The 10,763-nt window shown below is 44.1% G+C and overlaps 2 protein-coding genes across 3 annotated transcripts; both read left to right on the forward strand.

The window, feature by feature from the left end:
- The first annotated feature begins 147 nt into the window (after positions 1-147).
- On the forward strand, positions 148-3,279 carry odad4 (outer dynein arm docking complex subunit 4). 2 transcript variants are annotated; one of them, XM_070981628.1, is made up of 11 exons: positions 148-363; positions 503-634; positions 743-896; positions 1,010-1,071; positions 1,243-1,393; positions 1,637-1,861; positions 1,943-2,150; positions 2,229-2,315; positions 2,476-2,672; positions 2,761-2,864; positions 2,941-3,279. In XM_070981628.1, exons 1-11 carry the CDS (start codon positions 238-240, stop codon positions 2,974-2,976), a joined length of 1,482 nt encoding a protein of 493 aa, XP_070837729.1. In that variant the 5' UTR covers positions 148-237; the 3' UTR covers positions 2,977-3,279. The 2 variants fall into 2 exon arrangements, with proteins under 2 accessions (XP_070837729.1, XP_070837728.1); XM_070981627.1 differs by having other exon boundaries at positions 198-363; positions 2,761-3,022.
- Positions 3,280-4,520: 1,241 nt separating this feature from the next.
- On the forward strand, positions 4,521-9,552 carry cnp (2',3'-cyclic nucleotide 3' phosphodiesterase). Its single transcript, XM_070981901.1, has 4 exons — positions 4,521-4,602; positions 6,192-7,808; positions 7,896-8,023; positions 8,141-9,552. Exons 2-4 carry the CDS (start codon positions 6,230-6,232, stop codon positions 8,591-8,593), a joined length of 2,160 nt encoding a protein of 719 aa, XP_070838002.1. The 5' UTR covers positions 4,521-4,602; positions 6,192-6,229; the 3' UTR covers positions 8,594-9,552.
- Positions 9,553-10,763: the final 1,211 nt, after the last annotated feature.

Consider the following 10,763-nt stretch of genomic DNA (forward strand, 5'->3'; position numbering starts at 1 on the left):
GGGCAATAAGGTTTTTATATGCAGCATATATGGTCAAAATTAAAATTTTGTGCAACATGAAGTGTAGATAGAGGCAGAGTTGTACTAAGCGGAGCGAGCAGAAGATGGCGCTGCTTCCTGCTTCCGGTTTGTTAGTGTGGTTGCTAAGATACCAGTTGACCGGAGATGATAGTGTGTGGAGATACCCCACCGAGTTAAATTGTTTGCAAGTGTTATGACCAGAAAGTTTGCTTGAAAATGTCAGACACAGACAGAGATAACGGCGGTCAAAAGCCAAAAGGCGTGTTCTCTACTTTAGTGGCCAATGGAGATTGGCTGTACCTCAAAGGAGAGTATAAAAAGGCGATAGAGAGCTACACAACGGTAAGGAGTTAGCTAGCTAACTTAGCTAGACATGGCAGGTTGGACTAACTGACTGAAGCTCGTCTTCATGTGATAACAGAATATGTCAGTGCGACGTTCAAAGGCATGCAGGAGTGACTTGATTTGGGTCTTTCTTTAGGCACTGACTTTAAAGCCTGATGACAAGATCTGCCTTGTCGGCCGATCCAAATGTTACCTGAAGATGGGGCAGTCTGAACACGCTTTAGCAGATGCAGAGGCTTCCCTGCTGGAAGACAGGACATTTTTCGAGGTAGGTTAGACAACAGGTCACAGAAATGTCAGTGCCTTTCACTGTCGAGACAGATAATAAATAACCCGTCACATTTCTGACGTGAAGCTTACAAACATGACTTTTCAGGGATTGTACCAGAAAGCGGAGGCATTGTACTACATGGGAGAATTTGAATTTGCGCTGGTGTTTTATCACAGAGGACAAAAACTACGTCCACAAATACAGGAGTTCCGACTGGGCATCCAGAAAGCGCAGGAGGCCATAGAAAACTCTGTTGGCAGTAAGTGATTACATCCCATTTTGTTGCCTACACTAAACTGTAGACACAGCACATGAAAATCCTCCTCACTCACCTAAAATCTAAACCATTTATTCCCCTCTATCATCTTCTAGACCCTTCTTCTGTCAACCTGGCGATTAAGGGAGACCTATCATTTCTCCAAAAAGATGAGGAGGTGAGTCTTTGTTGGGCTTTAACAAACCAATGTTTAAATGCTGTTGTAAGACTAATCCTTCACATCCATAACTGGTGACTTACCATATATATTGCACTTGTTATGTAAAGTTCAACCCTGGCCTCCCGTCTGATCAACAATATAATATTTCTGAATACCTGACCGTTAAAGAGAGCGCAGCCAATTACTGCTATCCATGATGTGACGGCGGAGAGACATCAGCAGGCCCAGAAGACCCCTAAAAATGAGAAGATAACCAGAAAACTGCTGGGAGAGTTTTACAGTGACAAGAAATATCTAGAAAACCTGCTTAAAGATGGAGGTACGGTGTTATTTCACTGAGGACACACAATGGACATTTTAATGTTGCTTACTGCTTGTGTCGACTCGCTTTGCTTTTGTTTCTCTGCATCTTTCCTTCATTGGCAGATTTAGCACCCCGTAGCGTCATGTGTTAGCTATTACTTCCTGCAGCCTTTATTGTTGAATCTGTTCATTTAAACCCACCCACAGTGATGTTTTTCAGTTTTAATAGCGTTTAAAATTGTCACGCAATGATCTGCAGACTTGGTGAAAGGTAAGACGAAATGTGGGGAGCGACTGCAGGACGTCATTCAGGGCTGCCTCACATACCTTGACACTTGCACTGAGTTCTGGAACCAGGAGAACCCCATCTGTGAGCAGGAACGGGAGCATAAGCTCATGCAGCAAAAATGTAGCAAGCCCCGTCGTAGCGCACCCTCTGAACCGGCTCAGTTCCTGCTGAAGAGCCTGGAGGACATTGATGCAGGTAAGGCAGACTTCTGGCTAAACCTGGAGCTTGGTAACTTTCTTAGCCTGAAAAATGCCTAATATCCGTTTGTTGTTTTAGAGTTGACATCTGGAAATGCAGAGGGTAGTCTCAGGAAGGCAGAGGAAGTCATGAAGATAGTGCAAAGATGGTCAGAGAAAGAGGTTCCTGATAAGAACGAGGTTTTGGGCAGCCTGCACAGTTGCATTGGGAATGCCTTGATCAACCTCGGAGACCTGGACAAAGCGTTAGACCATCATCAAAAAGACTTGGAGTTGGCTAAACAGTGGTGAGAGTTTACGGAAATTGCACAATAGGAGTGAAACTGTTTTATGGATAAATGTTCAGCAATCTCTCTTATCCACAGCAAACTCCCAGATGCAATGTCCAGGGCTATGGACAATATTGGACGGGTTTATGCCCAAGCTGGACAATTCTCACAGGCCATTGAGTTGTAAGTAAATAATCAAATAACAGCTGCTCTTGTGTAATAAATGAAATGACTACTCTCTTAATGAGCGTCATTTTACATTGAGGTGTGACTATTGATAAATAGATATATAGGTCGTTTATTGGTTGTTTCATTTCCTCTTGTCTGTATGTTGTCAAACCAGCTGGGAGAAGAAGATCCCCTTGGTCTGTGGTGGTCTGGAGAAGACCTGGCTGTTTCATGAGATTGGTTGGTGTTACCTGGAACTTGGTCGCCACGAGGAAGCCCGACACTATGGCGTCCGCTCGCTTGCTGCGGCTAATGAAATTTCTGATGAGAAATGGCAGAGAAATGCCAGTGTTTTGGTGGCAAAGTCAGAAAGTAATTATTTATCTGTTTATTGGTTTCTTTTTTACTTGATTATTAGAGATTTTCTAATATTTGCAATTCCTTTCTTTTTTAATCTCAGTGCAACTTGGAAACTTTGAATCGTGCATCTCCCACTTTGAGGGAGCCTTGACGCATGCCAAACTGCAGGACGATGACGATGCTGCTGTGAACGCCATTCAGAAGGTTCCCTCTCTATTGTCTTATGCTTCCCTTCACCCTCCTTTTACTTCCATTCTAACATTTATCGTTCTGCTTTTAGGCTATTGAAGAAGCGAAGCAACATCTGCCACAGTGAGGATGTCCCCAGTCAAGATTTGTGGTGCTTCAGAGGGTGAATTGAGCAAAAATTAGACAAAAAAGACCAATACAAGTCATCTCCCTCACATGAGCAGTGGAGATATTTTTTTTTTTATGAACGTAAAAATGCGTAAATGTGTTTTGATAAGAGCCTCAGAGCCAGTTGTGCTCAGAATTTATGATAAAAAACTGTTATAGTCTGATATAGAGTTTCAGTATTTTGACATGTTGTGTATAAATTTTGGATGTCTGAGTTGATATAAAATTCCTAAAGAATAAATTTATTATGACGCTGACTGATAAAGAAAACCCAGTGTCTGCTCAGATATGTTTGGTGCATGAGGGTCGAGTAGTAAATTCTCAAAGGTCAAAATACAAACAGTATGAGACACAGATATAAACCAGGAACTGCAGCTCAGGGCGGTTTTTATGAGATCAGATTGTGAAGTTCACATTGAGAGCACCGGTCTGACAATGTTATAGACAGCAATGAATTGTGCAAACAAGTATACTGTTCTCTGATTAGTACAAATAAATATATGGGGAAGTAAATGCAGCTACAGCTATAACCTACATCCTGTTCAGACATACCTCTGAAGAACAAACGCTGTTATTTCCAGCATTGCTACTAAAAAATATTTTAAATGCAGTCCAGATCTGTTTGTGAGGCTGCATTCTATGAGAACCTGAAAAACAAAACATGTCACGTAATGCAGAAAAATGTTCTCATGTCCTTAAATAATCATAATAAAGCCTGATAACTTGATAGTTCCTCAAACACAGCTCTACTTGCTGCAGGGGACTTCCTCTTGTCACACCTCTATTTAATCTGTTACCAGACACACACAGTGTGATTTGAACACAGATAGCTTGCAGTGTGTATACTACTTTCTGCTTACATTGTTTGTGTGTAGATCACAGACAGTGAAATTACATTTTATGGCCATTGTTTTCAAAATTCTTCAAGAAATGTCCCTGATACATACTGATGCATTGCCTTTTGTATATGCCAATGTAGTCTTGCTGCTTGATATGCAGGATGAGCTGGAAAACGACAAATAATGCAAAAATAAGTTGTTAAATCTTTATTGATCTTCAGCACAGATGTACACCGTCATATATAAACACGTAAAGAAATGATATAAAATTATTAAACACTGTGTTTTTAAAGCTAAATTGTAATGCAGAGCCAGGCAGGAGTTTCAACTGAAAGAAATAAAAGAAACAATGAAAACTTTGTCAGTTTGTATAAGGTGGTGATGAAAGTGTGCACACCCTAAACAAACACTAACCCACCCTAATACTGTATGAAATGAAATTACCACTGCGTCCTTTTACTTTTTTTGTTGCATAGTTTCACTTCTATTTGTGTTGTTTCTTAGAAAAACAAAAATCCCTAAAAAAAAAAAAAAGAAGCTTTTTTTCAATATTAGTCAAAAAAGAGCTTCTCTGGTGGCGTCCTTCCGGTCTACAGGGGCGTGTGCGTAGCCACGCCCAGTTGCGCGTTCCCGGGAATTTCCTTTTGAAGCGGGTGCATGTGTGTGCCCAGGACTGCCTTGTCATTGTATCGACGGAGAAACGCGTGGTCAGCGGCACCACCGACAGCTCCGCTGCAGCCGTACTGGTAAGATGGCACTCACGCGAACAAAAGCCCTCCGCTCAGTATTCTTCATCTCGTCCGTTTTTCTTCGTTAGTTCAACACAAACAGCCTAAAGTAAGCTGCTCCTGTAACACGCAGTGATTTATGTACGTTTAAAAACGTGAAACTTGTTGAGACGTGGCGCGCGAGCTGCGGAGGTTTTAGCCAAATTCAGTGCCAGCCAGGCTAAAGTGTTTTTGTCTGGCGTGCTAACGGTGGCTGCACGCCACTCCCCGCCTGGCCGCACCGTGCGCTTCAATACAATTCATCTTCCATCGATTTTCTCCTTAAAACAACGTTGAAACTCACGTGAACTCGACTTTAGACTATTTATTAAAAAAAAAAAAATCAAGTGAATGTGTCATGAATTTCCAAACTTGCCTTAAACACAAAAAGCATCTCTCTCAGCGCCATTTAATGCTAATTTACTGTACCTCCCTTGTTTAACGAAGCATGAAGTTTAATAAACGTGAAAGTGTTCACATTTCCCAATTTGCATGCGCTTGGTTTCGGTTATTGTGTTTTCTAAAAAGCCTGCTTAATGTCAGCCAGCTGTCTTTGTTGCTGCCCTGGTTTATAAGAGCTTCCCCTTAGGTCTCATGACACGATGCGGTTTTGCACATCTGTGAAATGCAGCTCTTAGTATCAGGTCTTCGGCTGACGTTGGAAAAGAGCAGCCCCACGCTGGAGGTCTCAGCTATGAAGTAATCTCACTTTTCCGCGATGGCCCCCTTTTCTTAAGTGCCCTTTGTCTGTGTTTGCTGCCAAGGTCCGGCGCAGTTAATTCACCAATGCAAGCTCTGAATACGGTATTTTGCAGCCATGCTTGCGTGTCTGCCTCTGGCCTCCTGTCTTTTGTGTTTTTAACGCATAGAAATTGAAATTTGGATGAACTGTCGTGGCAGAATTTTGCCACCACCCCTACTGAGCAAAAACGGACATGGCTGCAGGGCCATTACATTGTACTGCATGAGGCTGTAAATGCTTTTGTTTCCACCTCCTGCACATCCAACATATGCTGAAAAAGGATCATGTGCAATGTATTAAAAAAGAAAAAGAAAAGATCCACCCCCTACAACTCTACTCTTTCTTAAATCTGGGACATTGACTAATTTCCCGTTTGAGACATAACGACCACGCTCCTCATCATGAACCCGTTTGAGTTTGTCCTCCAGAAGGGCAGAAACGCTGTCAGGATTGACTTATTTCAGAGCTTATTCACAAGAATTTTAATGCAAAAAGATTTAATGACGCTTATTCGAGAACATATCAGAATTGTGACTAATTATGGAGACTCTGCGGAGCCGAAAATGTGACCCGGTCCATCTAAATCTACTTAAATCAGATTTTATTTAAGGATATGTTGTCACACAGGGTTGTAAATACAGCACATGAATAAATGAGTTTGAAGAATGTCTTTCTCCAGCCTTGGTATGTATCCCCCAAAATTTTCTGACTGCATTCGATGAATGTTTGAGTAGCTTTAGATGTAGTGGGTGGCTGAAAGTTTCTGAAGCTTGAATTCAATCATCAGTTTCAATAAACCATTTGTCTTTCTTTTTGTTTGTGTTAGGTACCAGGTGGTGTGTGAAGTCAGACTTAAAGCCAGACATGGATACTGAAAAGAGCAGCGAGGTTTTAGATGCGTCAGAGACTCCACAGCCACAGGAGGCTGTAATGGAAAAAGAGGTTGTGTCAAAATTGGAGACACCGGAGGAATCCACAGAGCCTGAGAAGCAACCAGCTGCCGATGAAGAGACTGAGCAGATGGCTGTGAACGGTCATGACACAGAAGCCATAAACTCGAAAGAAACAGAGGGGGTGATTGTGACAGAAACGGTGAAGCTGTCCCAGGAAAAAACAGAAATGGAGATGGAGGATAGCGTGCCCACAGAAAAATCTGAAATGGAGTCAGTGCCTGATGTGGTGGCACCATCAGAACCAGATGAGTCATCCGAAAAGATGTCTGACCCAGTTGCAGCTTTAGTTACAGAACCAGAAAACATCCAGCCTGAACAGCAGCCCGTGCCAGAGAACAAGCCAGAACCTTTGCCTGTGCAAACGCCTCTGGCAGAGAGCGCCCCTGAACCTGAGCCAGAGAAATTGGCAGAATCGGTTGCAAAAGCTGAACCACGGGAGCAAACGTTACCTGAACCAGCCGTGCCGCAGCAGCCAGTGGACACACAGCCGCCCAGCCGGGACGAGAAAGCGTCAGAACAAGTGGAAGCTGAGACGGGATCGCCGGCCACAATGGATACCGGGGCTGAAGAAGTTGCCAAAGAGGAGGTGAAAGCAAATGATGTTGCAGCGGAGGCGGAGAAAGAAAAACCGGCAGACACGGAGAAGCCGGCGGGAACCGTGCTGGTGGCAGAAGCTTCCCCGGAAAAGCCAGCAGGAGCTGTTACAGTGAAGGAGCCGGCGTCAGCTGAGACTGAAAATGTGAAACCTGCAGAGGACAAGAAGGAAGCTGAACCAGAAAAATCAGTGGAGTCCGATACTCTGAAGGGAGCTGAGGCGGCAGCAGAAGGCGGGGCTGTTAAATCTGAGAAGGATGATGCGGAGCTGCCAAAGGAAGAGGATACAGGCCCTGCTTCTGGCTCCCTGGCCTTTGCCCTCCTGGAGCGAGAGCAGACCAAAGACGCCCTGCGAACCTCTCGTACCCTTGTTGTCCTCAGAGGCCTTCCAGGAAGCGGTAAAAGCTTCCTGGCACGCGCCATAGCCGATGCCTACAAAGAGCACTGCTCCGTCATCTGCGCTGACGACCACGGCGTAAAGCCGGAGAGTCCGGAATCATCTGCGGAGGCTTACAGGGCTCTGGATGAGGCCGTGGTGGCCTGCTGCAGCGCAGGAGCCGCCTCCTCTCTGCTGATAGTGGTGGATGACACCAACCACACCCAGGATCGGCTGGCCCGCCTGGGGGAGATCGCAGAGCAGCAACACCTTGTCGTTCTCTTTATAGAGCCGCGTACTGAATGGAGCCGAGATGTAGCACAGCTGGCCAAGAAGACCAAGCGTGGACTCGAGGGGGCTCAGCTGGAAGCCATGAGAGGTCCACTTGAGGAAATGTCCCTTCCTCTTTACTTTGGTTGGTTTCTTCTCTCCTCCGTGCAGGACAAAGTTAAGTGCACATCAATGGACTTCCTGAAAACGCTGGACACCTTGGAGGCCTTCAAGAAACACTCGACTGACTGTGAGTGTATCTAAAGTTGACCAATACTGTATGTCTTTAAGCAGATGGTCACGATTAAGATGCGACTGATCTTTCTTGTATTTGCAGTCTCTGGGAAACCTGAGAAGGAGGTGGATTTGGAGCAGTACTTTCAAGCCAAAGGGACCCTCCATTGCACTACGAAATTCTGTAACTATGGAAAAGCAGAGGGTGCCAAAGAGTATGCACAGAATCCAGTAAGCCGTCAGATAAATTTCAGTGCGGTGGCAGCACATCTATACAGGCATGTCAGTTTATTAGCAGTGTGATGTCACTGATCTTGATATTTCCTCACTTCCTTTCTCCTCTCTCAGGCTGTTAAAGATTTCTATGGCTCTGTGTTCGAGCTGTCGCTGACCGCTCTCTTCGTCACTCCCCGCACTGTCGGTGCCAGAGTGTCCCTCACCGAGGAGCAGCTTCTGCTGTGGCCAGCCGACGCCGAAAAGGTGGTGGAGTCTGCTGCCTCCCTGCCTCTGGGAAGCCGCGCCCACGTTACTCTAGGCTGCGCAGAGGGCGTCGAGCCAGTTCAAACAGGCCTGGATCTCCTCGAGATCCTGGCCCTGCAGCAGGGAGGCCAGCAGGGGGAGCTCGTGGAGGAGATGGAGCTCGGCTCGCTGACCTATTACGGCGAAGGAAGGTGGCTGCTCAGTCTCAGAGAGCCCATCTGCTCCCCAGCCTGCTTCTCCAGCTTCTACGGGCACAAGGAGCCCGAGCCGACCAAAAAAGAACCAGAGAAGAAGAAGAAGCAGAAGTGCACCATACTGTAAACGGCAAACGTGGGGATGTGTGGCCGGGATGACTGGTGAATTAAAACTTAGGCTTACTCTGTGCAAGGTTTGTGTGTTTGTGCAGTGTTTAGGGTTTCACTTGTAGCCACCCTAAATCCACAAGCTGTGTGCCTTTTTTTACTGTTGATTTGCACCACAACCCAAGATGCCTTCAATCCAATTAGGCTCGCTAACATTGTTGAGTATCTTGTTCACATATCAGTGCCAGAGTTGCAGTACCTGGCTATTTGCTGAGGTGTTATTAGCTGCAGTTTTAGACTAAGTAGTATAGCCTCCTCCCAAAGTCCCACAGTTATCTAAAGCATAGATTTCCTCTTCCATACATGTCAGTGTTTGTCAGTATTCAGATATACAAAAGCTAGGTACTTTAATTGCATGCATCCCAGGTTAACGATATCAACATTAACACATTTCTGACCTGCTAAAAGTACCTCTGCCGCTTCAGCAGCGTTTGTCTGGTGTTTCCTTTCTCTTAGTTGTAAGTTACAGATTAGCTGTCATTTCCTTGCATGTGTGTGAGCAGTGTAGGAAGTAATTGTTACGATAGCATATGGGCCAAAGTTATCTATTTGATTAAGTGTATTAGAATGAATGTCATTTATAGAGGTCCTTCCTTGTAAAATCTTTGCACTGTGCATAGTTTCAAAGGGAGAATGCTGATGAATTTGGTATTTGTTTCAGCAGCTTGCACTTAGTAATTATCAGATGCTGTGAAATCCAAGTCCATGTTTTGCAATCTTTTCTACTGCGCAAGACTGCACCATTGATCCCTTTTATCCTCTTTGAACAGCACTTCATGTATTGCATTTCGATTTGTATCCTCTGTGACTGTAATTTTTTGAAGGGCAAATCCTACTTTGTGTAGCTCTTATGAATCACTATTTTTGCACTTGTTTTGTACACTTAATAAAAAAGAACATGCTTTGCTCCAGTAATGCATTTTGCTGTCTGCTCAGTACCATGAATGCAGTTTGCTAACGAGCATGCAAGCTGATAAGTGGGACAGGTACATGGTCACTCTCCCACAGCGTGCACGTGTAGTTGAAAGTGTAAAACAAGCAGCAGAGGGCGCTCATCCATTGTGCAACACTGATGACGACGTGTTTTATGCATTTAACCTACAGTAACTTGTGTTAAAATTGGCTGCAACACAAATCTCCAAGACTACTCAGACATGCATTTTCAAGTCTTGTACTACAGACTGCATTGCGCCATTTGACCTCCCTTCAGTTTGCCCTTGCATAAGAATCTGGCACAGTGAAAATGCTATAAACTTTATTATAGACAGTATAGCTGCCAAAATGTGCAAATCTCAACTGTTAAATACACACTCCATGTCTCACCTGCACAAATTTAATATAAGAGAAAATTTAAAAAAAGAGCAAACAGGCGACAGCTGAGTCTCTTCCACTTCATTCCTCAAACTAAAAATAGCTGATTGCGGTCAGGGACAGGTTAAAGACCAAGAACTTGTGCTACAGACCTACATATCGCACCATTGTCAAAGTGCAGGACGTGAAGGCTACGTGCGACATCAAGCGATTTCCTCATTGGCTGCGGTCAAGATAACAATGTCAACCAATCGACAAGTGGTTTGTCAAGGCTGAGTTAATTTTACCTTCTTTGTCTACTATTATACACTGGTAGTCTATCACAATGCATTAGATCATATAAGCTCATCTTATGTATTGTTCATAAAATCTTAAAGTATCTTGTGACTGGAAATAAGTAGATATGAAATGGAAAAACTTAAAAAGCACATATCACTCCTGCAACACTGCTGTATCACAATGAAGTGTAAGAAATGTGCACGAAACGTGTAGTTTAAGTAGTTAATGTTTAATTTAAATCGACCAATAGCAAAATTACTCAGTTCAGTTAAACATTTCCTGAACTCACATAATAAAACACTTCTGCACATGTTGATGAGAACGCAGATATTTAATTCTGATCTCTCTCTATGTAAACACAATGCAGAAATAACAATGTAAAACCTCATTTTGAAAAATTTTCCCATTGTCTTATTGGCCGTTTGATTTTCCCCTCTTTGTGTGCGTCCCACCGCGTGGTGGCAATAATTCCCACGGTTGGTGAACGCATCATGGTGCAGAACCAATCAGAAGCAAGGACGCATCAGCCGAGCCTATCG

This window comes from Chaetodon trifascialis, chromosome 15 (genome assembly GCF_039877785.1).
Source record: "Chaetodon trifascialis isolate fChaTrf1 chromosome 15, fChaTrf1.hap1, whole genome shotgun sequence".
Taxonomy (NCBI): domain Eukaryota; kingdom Metazoa; phylum Chordata; class Actinopteri; order Chaetodontiformes; family Chaetodontidae; genus Chaetodon; species Chaetodon trifascialis.

What these genes read in the sequence shown, in the direction of transcription:
- odad4 (XM_070981627.1), top strand. Translation starts at nt 238, where the DNA reads ATGTCAGACACAGACAGAGATAACGGCGGTCAAAAGCCAAAAGGCGTG. An exon ending in AAACCTGCTTAAAGATGGAG is followed by an intron (nt 1,394 to 1,636) that starts GTACGGTGTTAT and finishes AATGATCTGCAG; the next exon opens with ACTTGGTGAAAGGTAAGACG. An exon ending in TTTGGTGGCAAAGTCAGAAA is followed by an intron (nt 2,673 to 2,760) that starts GTAATTATTTAT and finishes TTTTAATCTCAG; the next exon opens with TGCAACTTGGAAACTTTGAA.
- cnp (XM_070981901.1), top strand. Translation starts at nt 6,230, where the DNA reads ATGGATACTGAAAAGAGCAGCGAGGTTTTAGATGCGTCAGAGACTCCA. An exon ending in CAAGAAACACTCGACTGACT is followed by an intron (nt 7,809 to 7,895) that starts GTGAGTGTATCT and finishes TTGTATTTGCAG; the next exon opens with TCTCTGGGAAACCTGAGAAG. An exon ending in AAGAGTATGCACAGAATCCA is followed by an intron (nt 8,024 to 8,140) that starts GTAAGCCGTCAG and finishes CTCCTCTCTCAG; the next exon opens with GCTGTTAAAGATTTCTATGG.